This window comes from Gymnogyps californianus, chromosome 24 (assembly GCF_018139145.2).
Source record: "Gymnogyps californianus isolate 813 chromosome 24, ASM1813914v2, whole genome shotgun sequence".
Taxonomy (NCBI): Eukaryota; Metazoa; Chordata; class Aves; order Accipitriformes; family Cathartidae; genus Gymnogyps; species Gymnogyps californianus.
In genome coordinates, this window is record NC_059494.1 from 4694937 (window position 1) to 4712801 (window position 17865).

At 61.0% G+C, this 17865-nt stretch overlaps 1 protein-coding gene across 1 annotated transcript; it reads right to left on the minus strand.

Annotated features, from left to right (window-relative positions):
• Positions 1 to 6868: 6868 nt before the first annotated feature.
• Positions 6869 to 11785, minus strand: LOC127025520 (nuclear receptor ROR-beta-like; the record flags this gene model as incomplete). Its single annotated transcript, XM_050910555.1, has 9 exons — positions 6869 to 7030; positions 7436 to 7548; positions 7918 to 8028; positions 8422 to 8529; positions 9625 to 9757; positions 10092 to 10213; positions 10655 to 11068; positions 11436 to 11577; positions 11678 to 11785. Coding segments are annotated over 9 exons (1413 nt in total), but the record flags the coding sequence as incomplete, so codon positions are not given.
• Positions 11786 to 17865: the final 6080 nt, after the last annotated feature.

Genomic DNA, 17865 nt, shown 5'->3' on the forward strand with positions numbered 1-17865 from the left:
TCCCCCGAGCCCGCCGCGGGGCGCGCTGGGAAAGAGAGTCCCTCCAATGGCCGCCGCCGCGGCGCTCCCGGGATCGTGGACTACACTTCCCAGCGTGACCCGCGGCACGCCTCTCTCCCCCCCCGTCACGTGAGGGGCCAGCCGGCCACGGGGCGTGTGCTGAGGCGCGGCTGACTCCGCTACGGGGGCCGAGAGGGACAGAATTGTGAGGGGGCGGGCGGCGGGGCCTCGGCTGGATCCCGGTCCCCGGTCCCCGGTCCCCGTCCCCGTCCCGTCCCCGCCGGGCAGGCTTTACCCCCCCGAGGGGGTGGGTTTATCACAGCCCGTTCACCAGACGGGTGCGTGGGCCGGGGCGGGGGTGCGTGGATGGCCCTTGCGGGGTGAGGGAACCTCGGCGGTGGCGCCAGGGCCGAGGAGAGGCCGCCACGGGTGGGGAGCTGCGGCCGGGCAAGACTCAGCCCTGTACGGGCCCGGGTCTCCATCGCCGTGACCCCTTCATAACTGTTACAAGCCCAGCACCGAGGGGCCCCGCACCCCTCAGCGTGAGGAGGTGCTGCCGGCCCGCGCAGGCCGCGGGCGTCGGTGTCGGTACCGTTTTCAGGTAAACGGAGCGGATTTGGGACAGGGGGTTCGTGCCGTGCCCCTCCTGGCAGCACCCTGCAGAGGACAGGCCAGCACCGGAGCTGCTTCGGAGGCATCCGCGGGCTCTGCCTCCAAAGAGCATTGGGGCATCCAGCTGCCAGCTCTCGCCAGGTTTTGGTTCCAGGGTTGGTTACAACAGTCGCTCGGTGATAGCTGGATTCGGGACCCAGGGCTGCGTGGTCATTGAGGAGACCGCTCTTTGTAACTTCTGCTCTTAAATGCTGGTTTCACTTCTGAATAAATCGGGTGAATCGTCATCGGCAACAACGGAGCTGGTGCCCGGCGCTTGTGTGACTTCCCTCCTCCTGCAGTTCAGCAAAACAGGGTGGTGATGGTTGAACAGACAAATCGCTCTGAAATCTTTGTGCTGACGCAGCCTGACAGCGGCGTCCTGGGAAGCCCCTACCCAGCCACACCGGCAGCCGGACTTACACACTTTCGGGATTTATACAATTCTGTTTGCTTCTATAGCTCCTTAACTCCTTATTTACACTGCATTAGACTCCTTAACATCGGTACCGATCCCTCTCCAAGGAACCAGCTCGATGTAAATGCTGTTAATTCAGCCGTGTGTAAACCCTACTCTACTTTAAAAACATTTACAAGCCCTGGGGCTGCGGTTTCTGTAAACACAGCGCTCCCGGCTCCAGGCTGTGTGAGTCAGACTCATCCCTCCAACGTTTCGCTGAGCAAACGCCGAGGTCTTCACACCCCTAGTCCGCAAAGTTTCCCCAAAGTCCAGGTCTCGGGGCTCATTGCTTGCCTTCGGCCCCTGCTCGAGGCAGGCTGCCCAGCTTTGCTGGGGATTGCTCCCCAGTCCCCGCAGGCAGTGCCACCGGCTGCAGTATTTGCCAGCTGGGCAGATATTTTTGGGGAGGGAAGGATCAGGCCTCCTGCCTCCATCGATCTAGAAGCATCACAGACATGCAGGGAATATTTTAGCTATAAACCAGTAGAGGTCACTCCGCCCCAGTAAATCCAGTGCTACTGGAGACGTTCGGCCACCAGTAAGAGAGAGGGAGCGCTTACTGGGGGAAGGCGCGATGGGCAGTGGGGTGGCAGAGCCCAGGGACGGGGACACCGGGCATCCAGGTCACCCTGGTACCGGCAGCTCCTGTCCTCGCTGTGCCCCGTGTGGGACAGACACGCTCGGTCCCGTCCTGCGGCCCCTTGCTGAGGGTGTTTGGGCAACCAGGGGTCCCTTTGCAGCCCGTCCTCCGCTGGCTCCCACCGACTGCGGATGTTAACGCTCCTCATGGCAATTCCCAGCATCTCCCCTGGAACCGAAAGGCCATTTTTCATAAACATGTTTGGTTTAAAGAGTAGCTCTTGCAAGGAATTTTTTAACGGATTTCCCATGCTTCCCCCCCCCCCCCCCCAAAAAAAAAAGAATATAATTTTTGTGGAAAAAGACATCTTTTTAAAAATGAAAACCAAATAAAAGTGCCAGCGTGCGGCAACTTGGCGGGGCCGGGGGCTGCTACACCCGCATCGCTGCCGCAGCTCCGGCTGGCCGCTGCGTGCTCCCGCAGTCCTGGCTGCCCCAGCTCCCGTCTCCAAACGGGATGATAACCCTTCCCCGTGTCTCCATGAGGCATGCGATGTTTCTGGCTGTTCCTGGCTCTCGGTAGCAGCCAGCTTTTATCCTGCAATATATAACCTCTGTGGGTGGGAACCGCGAAGGAGGCTGCGTGCTGCCTCCTGGGAATGGCAGAGCAGTAGCGGCTGGGGAGCCGGTGAGGCGAGACCCTGGGATTTACTGACCCTGCTGGTACAAGGATCCCTTCTCATTATTTTGCTCTGCTCCGCAGCTCCCGGACAGTTCAACTGCTGCTGCCGAGGGATACAACTGCTCTGGATTTGCAGAGGGAGCGGGGAGCAGGCACCCCGGTGAGATTTTCAGGGGAAGCAGAAGGGGGAAATGAGGAGGAGATCTGCACGCTTGATACCCAGTGATACCTTTAAACCGTCTGCATCCTGACGGAGAGGATTCCTTGCATCCGAGTCCTTGTATCCAGGGCAGGTATCTTCCTTCCTTCCCTCCTAGGACTGGGTACTGTTTGAAAACAAATCCGTGTACCCCCTGCCCCGCAGTGTGTCCCCAGTACTGCCAGGTACTGCGGTCACTGCCCTCACCTTGGTGGTGTTTGAACAGAGGTTTCCCAGATGAAGCCCCTTCCCGGATCTCGGGATCCTTCCCAGTGTGTGCCTAGCTTTAAGTGACCCAATAATACCGTACATCATCTAAAACCTAGCCTTGTGTCCAAATCCTGCGCTGGGTCGGGGCTTCTGGGACAGCTTGGTCCTCAGCCCGCTGCAGAAATGAAAGGCTTTTCCGTGACTTTGAGGGCTTTGCTAAAATTTGGAATCACAGTCACTATTTCCAACATTATGATTTTTTTTTTTTTACCTTGTAAAACAGACTTTATTTTTCTCCCTGTAAATTTTGTGCAATATACATCTCTATACCTATAGAATACACCTCAATAAAAAGTTTTTCGTCCATACATTATATTACTTTTTATTTAATGTCATGAAAAATTCAGACAACGCTTTTGTCCTTAAATAAACATTTCTCCCTCCCCTGCCCTCCCTTCCTAGCTGACTGGTCCGAAAGAGGAAATTTTATTTAGTTATTTTCTTTTCTTTAAAAAAATATAAATTACAATCTTACAAGACAGAACATTCAATGAGAACAGAAGCATGTTCCTAAATCTAAAAAGTAAAACATTTCCATAAAATCTGTCGGTATCTACAGGTAGGTGTGTGTGGAGGGTGGTAAATGGAAAAAAATGTTTTCCATTTCTTCCTTTCATTCATATAGATAAAAAATAACATAAAACCGACTGAAACTTTATATAATTTTTCTCTTTTGCACCAACATTCACAAGAATATATATTATATATATATATTTTATCCATTTTTATACACAGTGTGAGGGTTCTGGAGGTGGAAATGCACACTCAGCTAAACTGCCAGAGCAAACAAACAAACACAAAATGAATCGTCGTCTGGAAAAGAGCAATCCCTCGCGGCTGAGGGTGCCCCGCTCAAGGGAACCGCTGCCGAGGCCTGTTTGAAAATAAAGCGGCAAAACGTCTCGTGGCCGGTGGGATGCAAACGTCTCCGAGAGGCCGAGGACCGAGCATCAAAGCGAGTCGGGGGGGGGGGGTCGGGGCTCCCGTGCATCATCTCCGCCGGTCCACACGCAGCTCCGGCGCAGGGGAGAGCGGAAATCTCCCTTTTTCGGGCATTTCTACCCGGGCTTTTTCATTCGCCCTTTCCCTACAAGCTCGATGCCTGGCTCTGCCGAGCCGCTGCTCTTGGTGGCACGGAGGGAGCGCGAGGGACCTTGGCACTGCCACCGCTGCCCCGTGTATTCGGGCGAGCCGAAGGCAGAGGCTGCAGGCAGCAGGGGTGCCGCGGGGGGTTCGCCGGGCCCTTGCCGTCCCTTTCGATGCACGCCGCCCGTCCCAGGCAAGAAATCATTTAATCGACATTTAATCATTTATCCCCTCCCAAGAAATCATTTAATCGACAAGTAGGTTCCTTTAAAGAGAACTTAAAAGTGCATGTTCCCACAGTTTGGCAGGTTGAGTTACACGTGTTTAATACTTCCAGTCTTCCCTAGATTCCCACGGGGGCTTTTATTGCTCAGAATCCAAAATCTCTCCCATGAGATGGACGCTGTGTCATAAGCCGGAAAAACGCAACCGGTGGCGAGGGCTCAGCCTTTTCCCGATTTAAGGTGCTTTCTTGGTTTCTTTGCCGGATGAAAACGGTGACGTTGACCATCGGTGCACGTTGGCTGACAAATACCGAGGACATAAAGAAGGGTGTGTGCTTTTTTTTTTCCCCCCAAACATTTCAAAACACCCACAGCTGTTTCCTCCGAGAAAGGGAGTGCTGCTGTCCTGCAGAAACAGAGGGCGATCCGCGAAGCACATTCATTTTCTCGAGTGCTTTTCCCTGCAGAGAGGAGCCGGGAAGCGAGCGGTGCTGTCAGAAATGATTCTTCAAAAAAAAAAAAAAAACCAAAAAAAAAAGGCACAACCCTCTAGATGAAAAAGGCAGTACTGACTTCTCACTTCTCACAAGCTTTAGGATCCGAGAGGACAGGAAACAAGCACGGCGCATCCCCGCCCCGGCGAACGCTGCGCTGGAGAACGACGTATTGGCACTCGACATCGCGCGGGGCCGCTGGGAGGGTCGGCAGCCTTCACCAGAGACCTGGGCTCTAACGCCGTCGGGGAGAGAAACAAGGCTGACAAACTCCGCTATGCTCCGAGAAGCAGTTCAGACAGCAGTTAGCAAAACCAGAAAGCGCACGGCTGTACGTGGCGGATGGCAGCTGCCGGGGAATAGCACGGTCCCAAGTTTTTCTCTGCCTTACACCGAAGCAGAAATCCCATCGGCTTCCTGGTGAGTCTTCCCTGGTGGAGGTTAGTCCATGGTCTTCCCTAGGAGGTCTTTTAACCGAAAGCATGAATATCCCCTACCATCGCTAAGAAAGCTGCTCGTTTAGTTTAAGGGGTGCAGTTATGGAATTGCAGGTCTTGGGCTTACGCTCAGGGAAGATCCGAGCTGCCCAGAGGATGGGGTTGGACACACGAGAAATCAACACGAAGCGGGAAGGGGCTTGGGATTTTAGCCCTTTGTCAGCAGAAACCGGGGCTGCCTCGGAGCAGGTTTTTCCCTTGTAGCTTTTGACATTCGCTGCAGGAGGAGCAGGAACAGGGACGGAAAAACCATCTGCAGAGCCTGGCCGGAGGGTCCCTCGAGTGATCCCGCTGGCTGCGGGCTATCGCAGCATCACCCCACAAATCCATCCCTTCTTCGCCTTTTGAGCCTCCCAAGCTCAGAGCAGCAGGTCCCGACCACACCGTGACTTCCCGGGGAAGGAATAAGGACCTGTCGCTTCCCCTTGACCCCAACGGGCAGTTTCTCTCCCTAAAAAACTCCCAGGTCCTGCTAAATAGAGAACAAACCCCAAAATAACAGTTCTAAAGAGCTCCTTGGGGGGAAAAGGCCTGAGTCCAACTCAACCTGCAACAGCAGCCACGGCTGTGCTCCCGGTGGTCCCGGCGCGGGAAGGGGGGACTCGGCAGCGGGACCGGCTGTGGGCTGGGCGGAGGAAAGGCCACAAAACCTCCTCTGGGTGCTGAGCCACGGGATAGTTTTAACCGTCTCCAGAAGGAAACTACAGACGACGGTCAGCACCCAAAGAGCCACTGCCTACAACGGTGCGGGGGGACGGGCACCAAGCCCCGGCGCCTGCCCCAACGCCTGCGGCTGCCTCTGGGGTGGAGCAGCCAGGAGCTGGGGTTTGGCCGCAGTCGCAAGGGCAAAGCCCCTCTTCGAAAAGCGCTCGGGATGCGGAAAGGTGGCACGAGGTGGGCAGACCTGCCGAATCGGCTCCGAAAAGCCAGGAGGTCGGCCGGCTGGATGGGGAGTTGGCCAGGCATTTGGGAAAATGCTGTGACGGAGGGCACGGAGACTCCGAGAAGCTTTTCCCCCAACCCGCTGGGCATCCTTTCCCTCGAACCAGCCTCCTCCACGGGAAAATCCTGTGCTGAATAACCCCCCAGCCACAGCCGGGTCTTTCTTGGCCAAGCTCCTGAGGTCACCCCGTGCCCTGTGGGCTCGCTGCACCCGTGGGAGAAGGAATAAAGCAAAGGCTCTGCCTTCACCCTCTCCTTGGCTCCAGCCGGCAGCCCAAAGCTAGCCCCACCGGCCTGGCTCACCCCTCTCCGTCTGAGTCTGCATTGCCCCTTCTTTATCCCATGCCTTGTGTTTGGGTAAAAAAAATAAAATAAAAATAATAATTAAAAAAAAGTACAAATCAGAGATGGAGAGTGCAGCCAGGACGGCGGGAAGGGCCGTGCCGCGAGCGCAGCGGCGTGTGCGTGGCGTGCGCTCCCCTGGATCCGTGCACTGCGGGGAGGAGTTGGTCCCTTACCACAGCCAGGAGCATCTCCTCTCCCGAGCGGAGATTTCACATTCATTTCACTGGTATGGCAAAGTCCGTTTTGCTTTTTCCTTCAAGGTGCTTTACATTCAAGAGCTATTGCAATCCACAGCGAGGAAACGGGGCCGGGGAGATACCCCAGCCCCCTGGGTTCTCTTGAGTTTGATTATTTAATTTAAATAAACTGCCCCAAACCTCTGAAGTTTAGTTCGTCTCCAAATTTTGGGGAACTCGAAGGGGGCCGGCGGCTCCCAGCCTTAGCTTTCCCGTGGGTCGCTGTACTGAAGCTCCGAGTTGAAGACCTCCTTATAGAGGGGTGGGAAGTTCATGGCGGTCTCCGGGTGCAGGAGACGGAAAAATTCCAGCTTGTCCAAGTGCAGGTTGCAAATGGTCTTCATCAAGGGCAGCTTGGAAACCATCTGCAGGGAAAAAAGGAGCTGGTGACCACCGGGTTCCCGGCTAGCATCCCTCACGCCGCCGTTCCCCCTCCCTTGGGGACAAGCGAGTCCCCCAGTGCCCCCCGTCCCAGTCCCATCCTGCCCTAAGCGTTCCTGAAACAGCTCCTTTTGCCCCAAACACCCACTGCCCGATGCACTGCCAGGCTCAGCGGCACGGGGCTGCCTACGGCGCGGCTGCCTCCACCCGCACCACGACGGAGATGCACGGCCCTCGGAAAGAGAAATTCTCCTCCTTCTTCAACAGGTCCCAGGGCTTGCCCCCCAAAAAAACCCCCGTGCGTGGCTAATGAGCTCCGGCACAGCCGCAGTTCAGACATCTCCCCGTAGCACACATGCTGTGCCCCCGCACGCATGCGGCTCCGCTACCTTCGAGAGCCTGTCCTCGGCGGAGTGTTTCTTCTGGATCTCGTGCTGCAGGGCCACGTAGATCTTGTCCTGGAGCTTCTGCACCTTCTTGGACTCTGTCAGCCATGGGCGATCTATGGGAGACGGCCGGGTCAGTGCCACCACGGGGGTCTCCCCCAGCATGGTAGCCTCTTGCTCTTTTAACCCTTCCTGCTCTCTGGGATGTTTTTAGGGATGGTGACAGGGCCAGGCAGCCCCTCTCCGCTCCCCCCCCGCCGCAGGGAACGCGGCTCCTCCTCCCACCGAGGAATTTTGGCAGATTTGTGCATTTTTAGATGCAATTTTTCCCCCCAACCTCCTTTCCCGGGAATAACTTAAATCATCCACCGAGGAAGCAGCACTGAGATTTAGGGGTCAGCTCTCCCCAGCTTTGCCATGAGTCCCCCCCTGCCGCTCCCCAGCCGCTCCTGGCTGTGGTGTCCCCCCCACAGCCCCCTCCGTACCCGGGGAGAGCAGGACGGCGGCGGTGAAGAGGGCAAGCTCCTCGTCCGACAGCTGCAGGCGGCACAGGGTCCTCCCCAGCTCGAAGACGGTGCCGATGAGGTCGTCGCAGCCTGATGGGGGGGGGGGGGACAGCGGGGAAGAGGGGCACGTCACGGCTCCGCACTGCCCGGCGGCACCCCCACCTTCCCGCCGACCCCAGCGGCACCTGGGGCTCGGAAAGCTTTCGGGAGACGAGATGGGTGAAGGAGGGGGGGGTCCCCAGAAGAGGATGCCTGGCATCCAGGCTTTGGGTTGGGGCGAAAAGCAGGTCCCGACCATGGCGCACATCAACCCGATCCCAACGGGAGCGGGAGCAAACTCAGGGGGTCTCACCCCCTCCTGTCCCCCGGGGATTTAGCCCAGCCACAGGGATGCTGCATTTCACCCGGCTGCAAACCCCAGCCCCGTCCGGGCGTCGAAAGGAGAGGAGAGCCCCGAGAGAGGTGCGGCGAAGCGGCTCTTACCGAGCGACTTGAACATCTGCACGCCGCCGAACTTCCCCTCGAAGAGGACGGTGTTGTTCAAGGGGTTGAAGGCGCGGATCATGCGGATCAGGAGCACCTCGAGGCAACCTGACGTAGGCAGAGAGAGCGCAGACGAGGGCAGGGCAGGGCAGGGCAGGGCAGGGCAGTTTCCATGATCCCAGGACCAAATGTAAGAAAGAGGAAAGCCCCCAGTGCAAGTTTGAAGTCCAGATTGTTCATTCCCAAGCACAGAATGGTTATTCCAATAAATACAATTTGGGGTTTGGTTTTTTTGGTTTTTATTTTTTTTTCCAGGTTTCCAATTGTGGCCACAATATTTCACCAAAGGCAAATATTATCCAGGCATTTGCAGCCAGACACAGATCGATCGAGGTCATGGTGGAGCACCAGGAGAGAGGGTGAAAACAAAATAAATAAAAAGAAAATGGAAGGAAGAAATGAAAGAACGAGTTAAACTCCAGCATGTTGGGCACGGCCAGCTCTGGCTTCAGGGTACAGCACCCTGCCGGGACGCTGGCACACGTCCCCTGTGCTGGGTGAGGCTCTCAGCTCCCCAGCCCTGAAAGTTTAGAACCTGGGAGGCTTTTCCACCTTTTTTGGCATTTTGGGGCTTTTGCACATTCAGCTCCCTCGCCTGGGCACGGCGTCGCCGGCTCGGGCAGATGGACGGGTAGGGGACGCGGGTGTGCGCTGCCATTGTCCTCCTCTTCCCAGTCTCTTGCTGGGAGAAGAGGCCAATCCTTTCCTCTTCTCCCTCCCTGCTCCCCTTTGGGTTTGGCACCCCTTTTCCTGGGGGAAAACCCACTGTGCTCGTTTCCATCCTGGTTTCTGGGTGACGTTTGGTTGAGGGTGACCACGGAGAAAACCCTCTGCCCGGGGCAGCCACTCCCCATGTCCCTCTCTATACCATCGCCTTTAAACATGACCTTCAACTCCTTCCAGCCCAGTACCTGCTCCCCAAGCACCGAAGCCGAGCCCGGGGGCAACCAAGGCGGCGAGGGAGGGGAGATCCCAAAAGGAAAGCACTAGCCAAGAGAAAAGATGGGATATGCCTTCGGCACTGCGGCTGCCGCTTGGGAAAGGTGTTGGGGACGCAAGGGGGACGGTGGGGACGTGAGGGGGATGGCAGGGACACGAGGGGGGCAGGGACGTGAGGGGCGCAGCAGGGTGCCCCGCTCTTACCGGCTTTCAGGAGGATGATTTGGTCGTTCTGGCAGAGCTCCATGAAGCCGTCGATGCGCTTGGCGAACTCCACCACGTACTGGATGGCGTTGGAGATCTGCAGCGAGCACTGCTGCCACATGGCCTCGCAGCTCTGCCGGCACAGCGGGGACGTCCCTTAGGGCTCGCTGCCACCCCGTCACCCTGGCTCCGCTGTCCCCCCCCTGCCCCATTGCACAGGGAAGGGACCGCCATGCCATCCACAGGGGGTGGTGGCACTAGGACACCCGGGACGTGACCTGCCACCGCAACCCTCCCCCCCAATACTGGGCTTTTGCAGGTCCCAAAGCCCCGAAAGACCCTCCTCATCCTCCTCGCCTTCATCCCCGCCTTGGTGCAGCACCAGGGGACAGCGGTGGCCCTTGCCGAGGGCTGCTGCCGCTCTGGCCGTGGCGGGGAGCCGGGGGGGCCGCGGCAGCGGTGCTCACCTTGCTCTGCAAGGCGCGGATCTCCTCGGGGGAGTAGAGGGTCCACGCCAGGCGCTTGAGCTCCTCCGTCGTGTACTGGCACGTCTCCAGGTGCGACTTCACCACGTTCTGGGCCACCCGGTCTGCAAGGCGAGAGCAGCGGGCGGTGAGTCCCGGGGACCCCGCCGGCCCCCCCGTCCCCACACCCTGACGCCGTCCTCTCCTGGGTGTCCTGGGGGGCTGCTGGGGCTGGGGGCTAGAGAGGCAGAGGGGCTCATGCGCGGTGTCACGGGGATATGAGGACAGATGGGGCATCGGGGGCTGTCCCCCAGAGCGGGGGACACTCCGCATGACCTCAGGTGCGCCGAGCTCCATCAGTGCTCAGCCCGGAAGAGGGGATGGGCTTGGGGCTGCTCCGAGAGCCGAGGCTGGGTCAGTCCCTCACTGTGAGTGTGCCCGGTGCGGCGTGAGCACCCGGGCCTGGATGCGTCCTGCAAGGCACCCGAGGCTGCACCGAGCTCCATCCCTGGGGCCGCACACCCCATGAGTGCCTGGGATCGTGCCGGGACTGCGCCAACGCTCACCGATCTCAAGGACGGAGATGTCGGCAGCCAGCTGGCCGCCCTCCAGCGCGCCGTGTGCGAACAGGGCTGGCTCCAGCATCAGCTCGTAGATGGACTCCTGCTTGATGAGCGTGGCATCGGCCACGTCCAGGCTGGACTGGTCAGGCGAGGGCTGTGCCGAGGCGAGCAGGTCGAGGTTGTAGTAGGTGCTGCTGCCATCGGGGGTGAGGGGGAAGTCGAAGAGGAGCCCGTCCGACAGCGTGGAGATGTCGTCCAGGTCTGAGAGCCCGCTGCTGACGCTGGTGGTGTAGACACGGCTCAGGGGCTCGGGCTCATCCTTGGTGCCGCTGCTCTGCTCCTGGCTCTGCTGGTGCTTCTGCACCTCGGCATAGAGGCTGTCCCGCTGCTTCTTCGACATGCGGCCGAACTTCACCGCTGCCCGGGGAGGAGAGGGCGGCTGCATCAGGGCAGCTTCGCCCTACAGAGCAGCAGCCACGACCACCCGCCTGCCCTGGGAAGGGTCCTGCTCCCCGGGGGAGCTCGTGGTTTGGGGGTGTATGAGCCCTGAGCAGGGCAGGGGCCCCATCGGATGCACCCCCTGCCCCAGATCGACCCTGGGTCGAACGGAACAGAATCGATTTAAATTTGCCCGTGCAAAGCTTTAAATGCAAAAGCTTTTCTTGCTTCCCAAAAACCTCCTTTCCCCGGGCTGGCCCCACGGGGGAAGCAGCTTTAGCCCCGACAGCCCGACTCGTTCCAAGGAGGAGCGGACAGACCCCTGGGGACCCCGGGCACGACTCACCGTCGCGGGACATGCCCAGCGCCAGGCATTTCTGCAGGCGGCAGTGCTGGCAGCGGTTGCGGTTGGTGCGGTCGATCAGGCAGTTCCTCTGCCGGGAGCAGGAGTAGCTGGCGTTGTTCTGCTGGCTCCTCCGAAAAAAACCCTGTGTGGGATGGGGAGGTGTTGGGAAAGTGCCCGGCGGGATGCCAGCCCCCACGGCCGCCCGCCCGCCGGCACCCATCTCCAGGCATCCCTGGGCTCACCTTGCAGCCTTCGCAAGTGATAACACCGTAGTGGATCCCTGAGGACTTGTCTCCGCAGATCTTGCACGGGATCACTTCGATTTGGGCTGCGGCAGAGGGGAGTAAGGGGGAAAACCACGGTGGTTAATGATGGCTGCCGCTGAACCAAATGAGGGAGATGGCCCTCCCTCTGCGACAGCCGCAGCCCTGCTCGGCAGCTGGGGAAACTGAGGCACGAGATCTGGACCTGCCGGCAGCTCAGCCCTTCCCACAGACCCTGCAAGGATGCTTGTGCCTCAGAGAGGACCCCAAAAAGGCCCACGCAGGGCGCACGGTACCCCCATCCACTCCCCCATCCTCTCCAGGACCAAGAGACGGGTAGCAAAGTGCTTTGAGCTACGAGAGTACAGCACGTTTGTGCACCAGCCTGCCCGGGACCCCGTTTTGGAATCATTCCCCTTATTTTTCAGCTGGTGTGTGCATGCTGGGGGGGGGCACCACAGGCAGGGACATCCTCAGCACAGGGACCATCCCCGTCCCTGCAGCCACGGACGCTCTCCTGCTGGCGGTCTGGCCCAAGCAGAGGGTCTGGGGGGCCCCCGACCCCCCCCGACAGCTCCTTACAAAACCCAGGACCGATATAGCCATCAGTGGCTCAAGGTCCCGGCCCCCTTCCCCCTGCAAATCCGCTTCCCTCCCCGCTTCTGCTTCGCTGGCACTGAGCTGCTAATAGGCTTCATCCTCCTCATTTTCCAGCTGCCCCAGATCTGGGCTGGCTCTGCCCGCCCTGCGCACGCCGGGGAGGGGGGGGATGCGGGGCACCTCCGGGACTCGTACGTGCCTCCCGGCATCTCTGCACCCTCTAATCCCCACACCCCCCGGCCGGGCTCAGCCCGGCGTCGCTATCGAGGGTGCTGGGCAGCGGCTGCTGTGCCAAAATAACCCCCGCGGCCAGATTATGGTTATTTCAAATCTCCTGGGCCTGTGCAAATCTCCGGCTCGGGTAATTCCCTTCTGCCTCTGTTCTCCCATGGGAGCGACCGGTTCTGGTAGAGGGACGTGTTTTGTGAGTTGCTGCCGGCGGAGACCACCTCTGCGGGTGACAGCCCCGGTGCTCAGCCAGCGCCGCCTGCACCCGGCGGTGCCCCGGGGTCCCTCACTGCTTTGGGGGAGACTGGACTGGGTCAGCGCGAGCCTCGCCGTGCAGCAGCGCAGCAGGGCAGCCGGGCTGCTGTCGGTCCCCCGGGGCTGCCATCGGTCCCCCAGGGATGCTACCGGTCCCCCCTGCCCAGGGCAGATTTGCTCCCAGCCATACGGGGGAAGGACTCACCCCAAGCCCAGGTGCAAGCGGAGGGACGGATCCCTCCTCCATCCATTGACTCGCTGCTCAGCTCCTGCCCCAAACGCACCAGGCGATTTTGGGGTTCACCCCCCCTTCCCAGGGCTGCCGAGCTGGGCTTCTCCCAGGGCTGTGTTGTTGTCCCTCCCCGACCCAAGGGGGTCACATCCCACCCCTGCCCCTCCCCAAAGCCTCTGCCCGCATCTCTGCTGTACTTTTGGGCCTGGGGCAGCAGAGCTGCCTGCCCAGGGCTGGCAGGGAGCGGGCAGGGAGCGGGCAGGGATGGCCAGGGCATCCTCCCATTCTCCAGTCCCAGCCCCCCCTGACTCTGCACTGGCATCGCAGCCCTGGGGTCACCCCTTTGGCAGGGGACGGAGGCACCGGCAGGGCGACGTGCCAGCACCCCCATCTCGCCCGCGGGCTCCAACAACCAAGACACCCCCCAATTCCCCTGCTCCCACCGCCGCCTTCGCCCATGCCGCCGGAGAGGGGTGCAACCTGCAAACCGTGGGGGACCCCTCCCCGCCGCGACGCCCTGCCCCAAGCCCTGTCCCTGTCGCCTGGGGACGGGACGGAGGTGGTGGCACCGCGGGGGGGGGGCACAGGGAGGTGGTGCCACCCCCGGCAGGAAGCGGCGTCGGTTCGTTATGCAACGTAATTGCAGCCGCCGGGAGCGCTGGGGTGATGCATTGCTGGCGCACCGCGCCCTCACGCCCGCGGCCGATACTCCCGGCCCCCCACAATTACCGGCACCGGGTGCCCGGCAAAACAGCCGGGCTGAGCACAGCCCTCGCACTCGCTGGCACCCACCAAGCAGAGCCCGAGGGTGCTGCTCCGCTCGCCCCACGGGGCCCCGAAAGCCGTTTGCCGGCTCCCAACGATGGCGATGGCTTCGTGTGATGCCGATGGCCAAATCCTGCCACTGCGCTCCCAGGCCCAGGCGGAGGGGAGCCCCCCCAGAGACCCCTGCAGCCGGCGTGGGCAGAGCTAAGAGTACGTGGGGACGATGCTCTCCCGGCTCCTCCGGAGCCAACCATCACCCCTAGACACCACGAAGCTCCAACTGCTCGCCGTGTGCCTGCAGCCTCTTGGGGCTCTAATTAGCATCCTGCTAATTACACGGCCGTGCCCACTGCCGGCACCTGACCCGCTCGTAAGACGTTCGCCCCAAATAACTGACGTGGAGATATGGCCGTAACCCCGGCGTGATGGCAATTACAGCCCAGAACAGTGTTTAATTGCCGCTCTGTTTGTAAGCCCCGGCTGAATCACCGTGCTGGCTCCCTCGGCGTCCCCTCAGGCCGCGGCCACGTCCCCCCCGGGACCCCTGGGGCCAGACGTCCCCTGGGGCAAACCCAGCAGTACAGGGAGGGACGTGGGTGCTGGTGGGGTGGCTGCAGTGGCACCCTGCATCCCCCAAATCTCACCGCGATCGTGGGGCGAAACATCCCAGCAGACCCCACACCCCAGGCATGGCCCCCCCCGCCCCACTGTGCCTCAGTTTCCCCACCAGAGCGCTGGGCTCCTCCTCCTCCCACCACAACCCTGCGAGCATCGGCCACGCTGTGCAAAAAGGGGGTTTATTTAGGTCGAGGCGAACCCCTTCCCCCTGCCCAGGGAGGGGCAGGCAGTGAAACTCGTCCCCGAGGCTGGCAGGGCTAAAACAGGGGGCAGGGGGAAAAAAAAAAAAAAAGGTTTTTAAAAAAAAATAAATAACGATCTCCAGCCGGCAATTAAAATGTCCCGGCCGTGGTATTTGCTCTCCTCCCACTGTAAATACTGCTTGCCCAACTCCCAGCCCGCTGCCACCGGCCGGCCCTTATGTAAGCGGCACCGCGGCACCGTCCGGCTATGGGGCTCGGCCATGCCGGTGGCAGTTGGCCCCCGGTGCGGTGGCTGCGTGTGGCCCCGTGGCTGGAGCCATCCTGTCCCACTGACACACTTTCTGCCCGTGGCCCCACGCGCTTGTGTAACGCTGCGGCCGTTAACCCTTCCCACGGCTGCAGCCGCACCGGGACGGAGCCAGGGCTGCACCCCGACCTCCTGTCACTGGGGATGGGGCCTTTGGGGCATTTTGGGGTGATACCTCAAGTCGGGGACACCTCTTTGCCACCCTGAGCTGCAGCTCACCATGGGGGACATGTGTCCATCCCTCCACGGTGCCCAGGTCCCCTGTCACCCCGGGGACCCGGCCGTGTGCGTCCCCTCCAGCCCAGCTCTGCTTGCCCTGAACCGGGCAGACGGCTCTGATGGTTTCGGCAGAGCCAGAGCCGCCCTCCCCGGAGCAAGACTCGGCCTTCCTCCCGCACTGGCACACCCTCCTCTCCACCACCTCCGCCCCGAGAGCGAGCATCCCTCTTGCACCCCAAAACAAGGCAGGCCATGCAGGATCCGGCTACAGGGGTCTGGACCTTCCCTCTGTGGTGGGTGGCCCCATCCTCCTCCCTCCCCTCGGCCATACGATCTCGCTGCTGGCGGGGGAGATCACCCCAAAACCCTCAGCACCCCACTGAGCCCCGGGACGTGCCATGACTCCACTGCTGCTGGAGGCTTTTTGGAGCTGGGCCCCCTCCAGCCGGCTCCATGGGGACTGGGTGCCCCTGGCTGAGGGATGAGGACTCCTGGGGGGGTGGGGGGGTGTTTTGGGGGGCACTGGTAGGTCCCTGCAAAGCCCTCTGCGCAGACTCCCCCAGGGCAAGCCCGCACACCCTTCAACCTGTGGGGCTGGGGTCAGGATACGGCCACCCCCTCCCCTGGCTGGGCCACAGGAGCAAACCCACCCCTGGGCCCAGGGGGAGGGTGAGCAGCCCAGCTCCGGGTGTTTCGGAGGTGGCTCTGTGCCCCCATGACCATCTCTACCCCAAATACCCCCTCGGCTGCCGGGGCGAGAGCCGGGGCAGGCGGCTTCCCGGGTGCCCTGGCTCATTACCCGGCGAACCTGCTGGGAAAGTAGGTCTGTGTCCCATCCCGCTGCCGCGATCGATGCCGCAGGACGGGCACCTCTGGTAATTAGCAGCAGCCCCGCAGCCCTCCCTCACCTCCCCAGCCCCAGCCGGGACACGGGGATGCTCTGATGCTCTGCCGCCACCGTCCTCTCCGCTCCAGCTCAGCATCCCCCGGCACACCCAGAGGAGGGGGAGAAGGATGGGTCCAGGCTGCACAGAGACACGCAGGGACCCACGGGGACACGCAGCGACTTATGATGCCATCCCACCTCCCCATCCCTGCCCCAAAACCCAGCTCCGCTCCCTCGTCCCCTGCAGCAACCTCTGACTCCAGGGCCCGGCGCTGCTCCTGGCTGCACCCGCCTCCTCCGGGACCCACTGCGCTGCCCCACAGCAATTACTCGCTGTTGTATTTTGTGAAGGTGGCCGTGGGGTAGGGGTGGCAGAGGAGGAATAAATACGTCAATAAAGGGAATGATCACCCCTTTACCTCTACTGTTGGTTTTGCTTTTAAACAGGCTCCCACTCTGCAGTGCCCTGGGGTCCTCCAGCACCCCGGCATTTCGGCTAGCGCCGCCAGCAAATCCCATCCCCATCCATGCATCCCGTGGCTAACCCCAAACGGGCTATGGCCACGCAAGGCCGGGGCGGTTTGCAGCACGCGGCCGACACGGCCCCAGCGTGATGTTCAAAGCACTGGCTCCAGGCCGCAGGGGCACCAGCGGCAGCAAGGCCGGGGCCATGCGGGCAATAAGGAAAATTTAAATTACGCAACTCCAGCCCCGCGCCGGGCTGTGATGCTGGAGGTGGGAACCGGTTTCTTAATTGATTAGCAGAGAATTCCTGGAAACTTTGGGCCAGAACGGGGCTCAGCCGCTCTCCCCCTGCCCCGGGGCGACCCCTGGCCACCTTTGCTCGTCGCCACACGGCCGGTGGCTTCACAGCCACCCCGATCCGTGGCAAGATGCCATTTTTACCCTGTCTTGTGGTGCAGTGCGTGTCTCCGGCTTGGAAATCATAGCAAGCAGTTCACCCACAAGCAGTGGCAGGCGGGCGACGAGGCTCCCCCACAGCCACCCGGCTCCCACCCCGGCTGCTCTGGCTCACCAGCTCCTGTGCCGCGCGGCACCGCTCCAAGGCCAGCCCCGCCGTCGCGGGATGCAGCCCTTTGCACTTTGGCTGGCGCAGGAGGGTGGCAAAGGTGCGGCAGCGGGGAGGGGGACCTGCCACCGGCCCGGGGAGGGGAGAAACTGGGCTGCAGTGGGAGAACCCCTCCAGCCCGCAGCTAAATCAGGAGGGAATTATCTCCAGGGGGCTAAATAAAGGCAGTGAGAGCGGCTCCACTCACCACATCCAATAAACTGGGTGCGATTTAGACATTAGCAGCTCTTTAAATAGCTGCTGCCGAGTTCAAAGTTAAACCTGACGGGGAGGAGGGACAGGCAGGACGGGCAGGGGATGCTGCCAGCACAGCCCGGCCAGGCTGGGGGGTTAACCTGCTGCCACCCACGGGGACAGGGACCAACGTCTCCCCATCACTGTGCTTTCCCCCTCCAGGTGCTGCCGCTCCCCAGGATTATCGGGGTCGAGGATCCCAAATCCTGGCTGGATCCCTCAGGACCCCACGCTGCCGGTGGTCCACCTTTCTCCTCCAACCTTATTTTCAGGAGGCGAAGGGCACGGCCATCCCCATCCTGTGGTACCCGGGATGGGCACAGCCGTCGTGCGGGAGGGCCGATGGGTGCTGGCTGTCCTCGCCCGCGCCAGCGTGCACACGCTGCCTAAACGGGCAGGGAAGCTCCTCCTCCGCCCTCTCTGATTTTTCCAATGACAGATTTAGGTCACTAGGACAAGTCGAAAAGGCTGCGGAGCCACCGCACGCTCCTCGCCACGCCGCTTGCAAAACAAGCGAGCGGGAGGGCTGG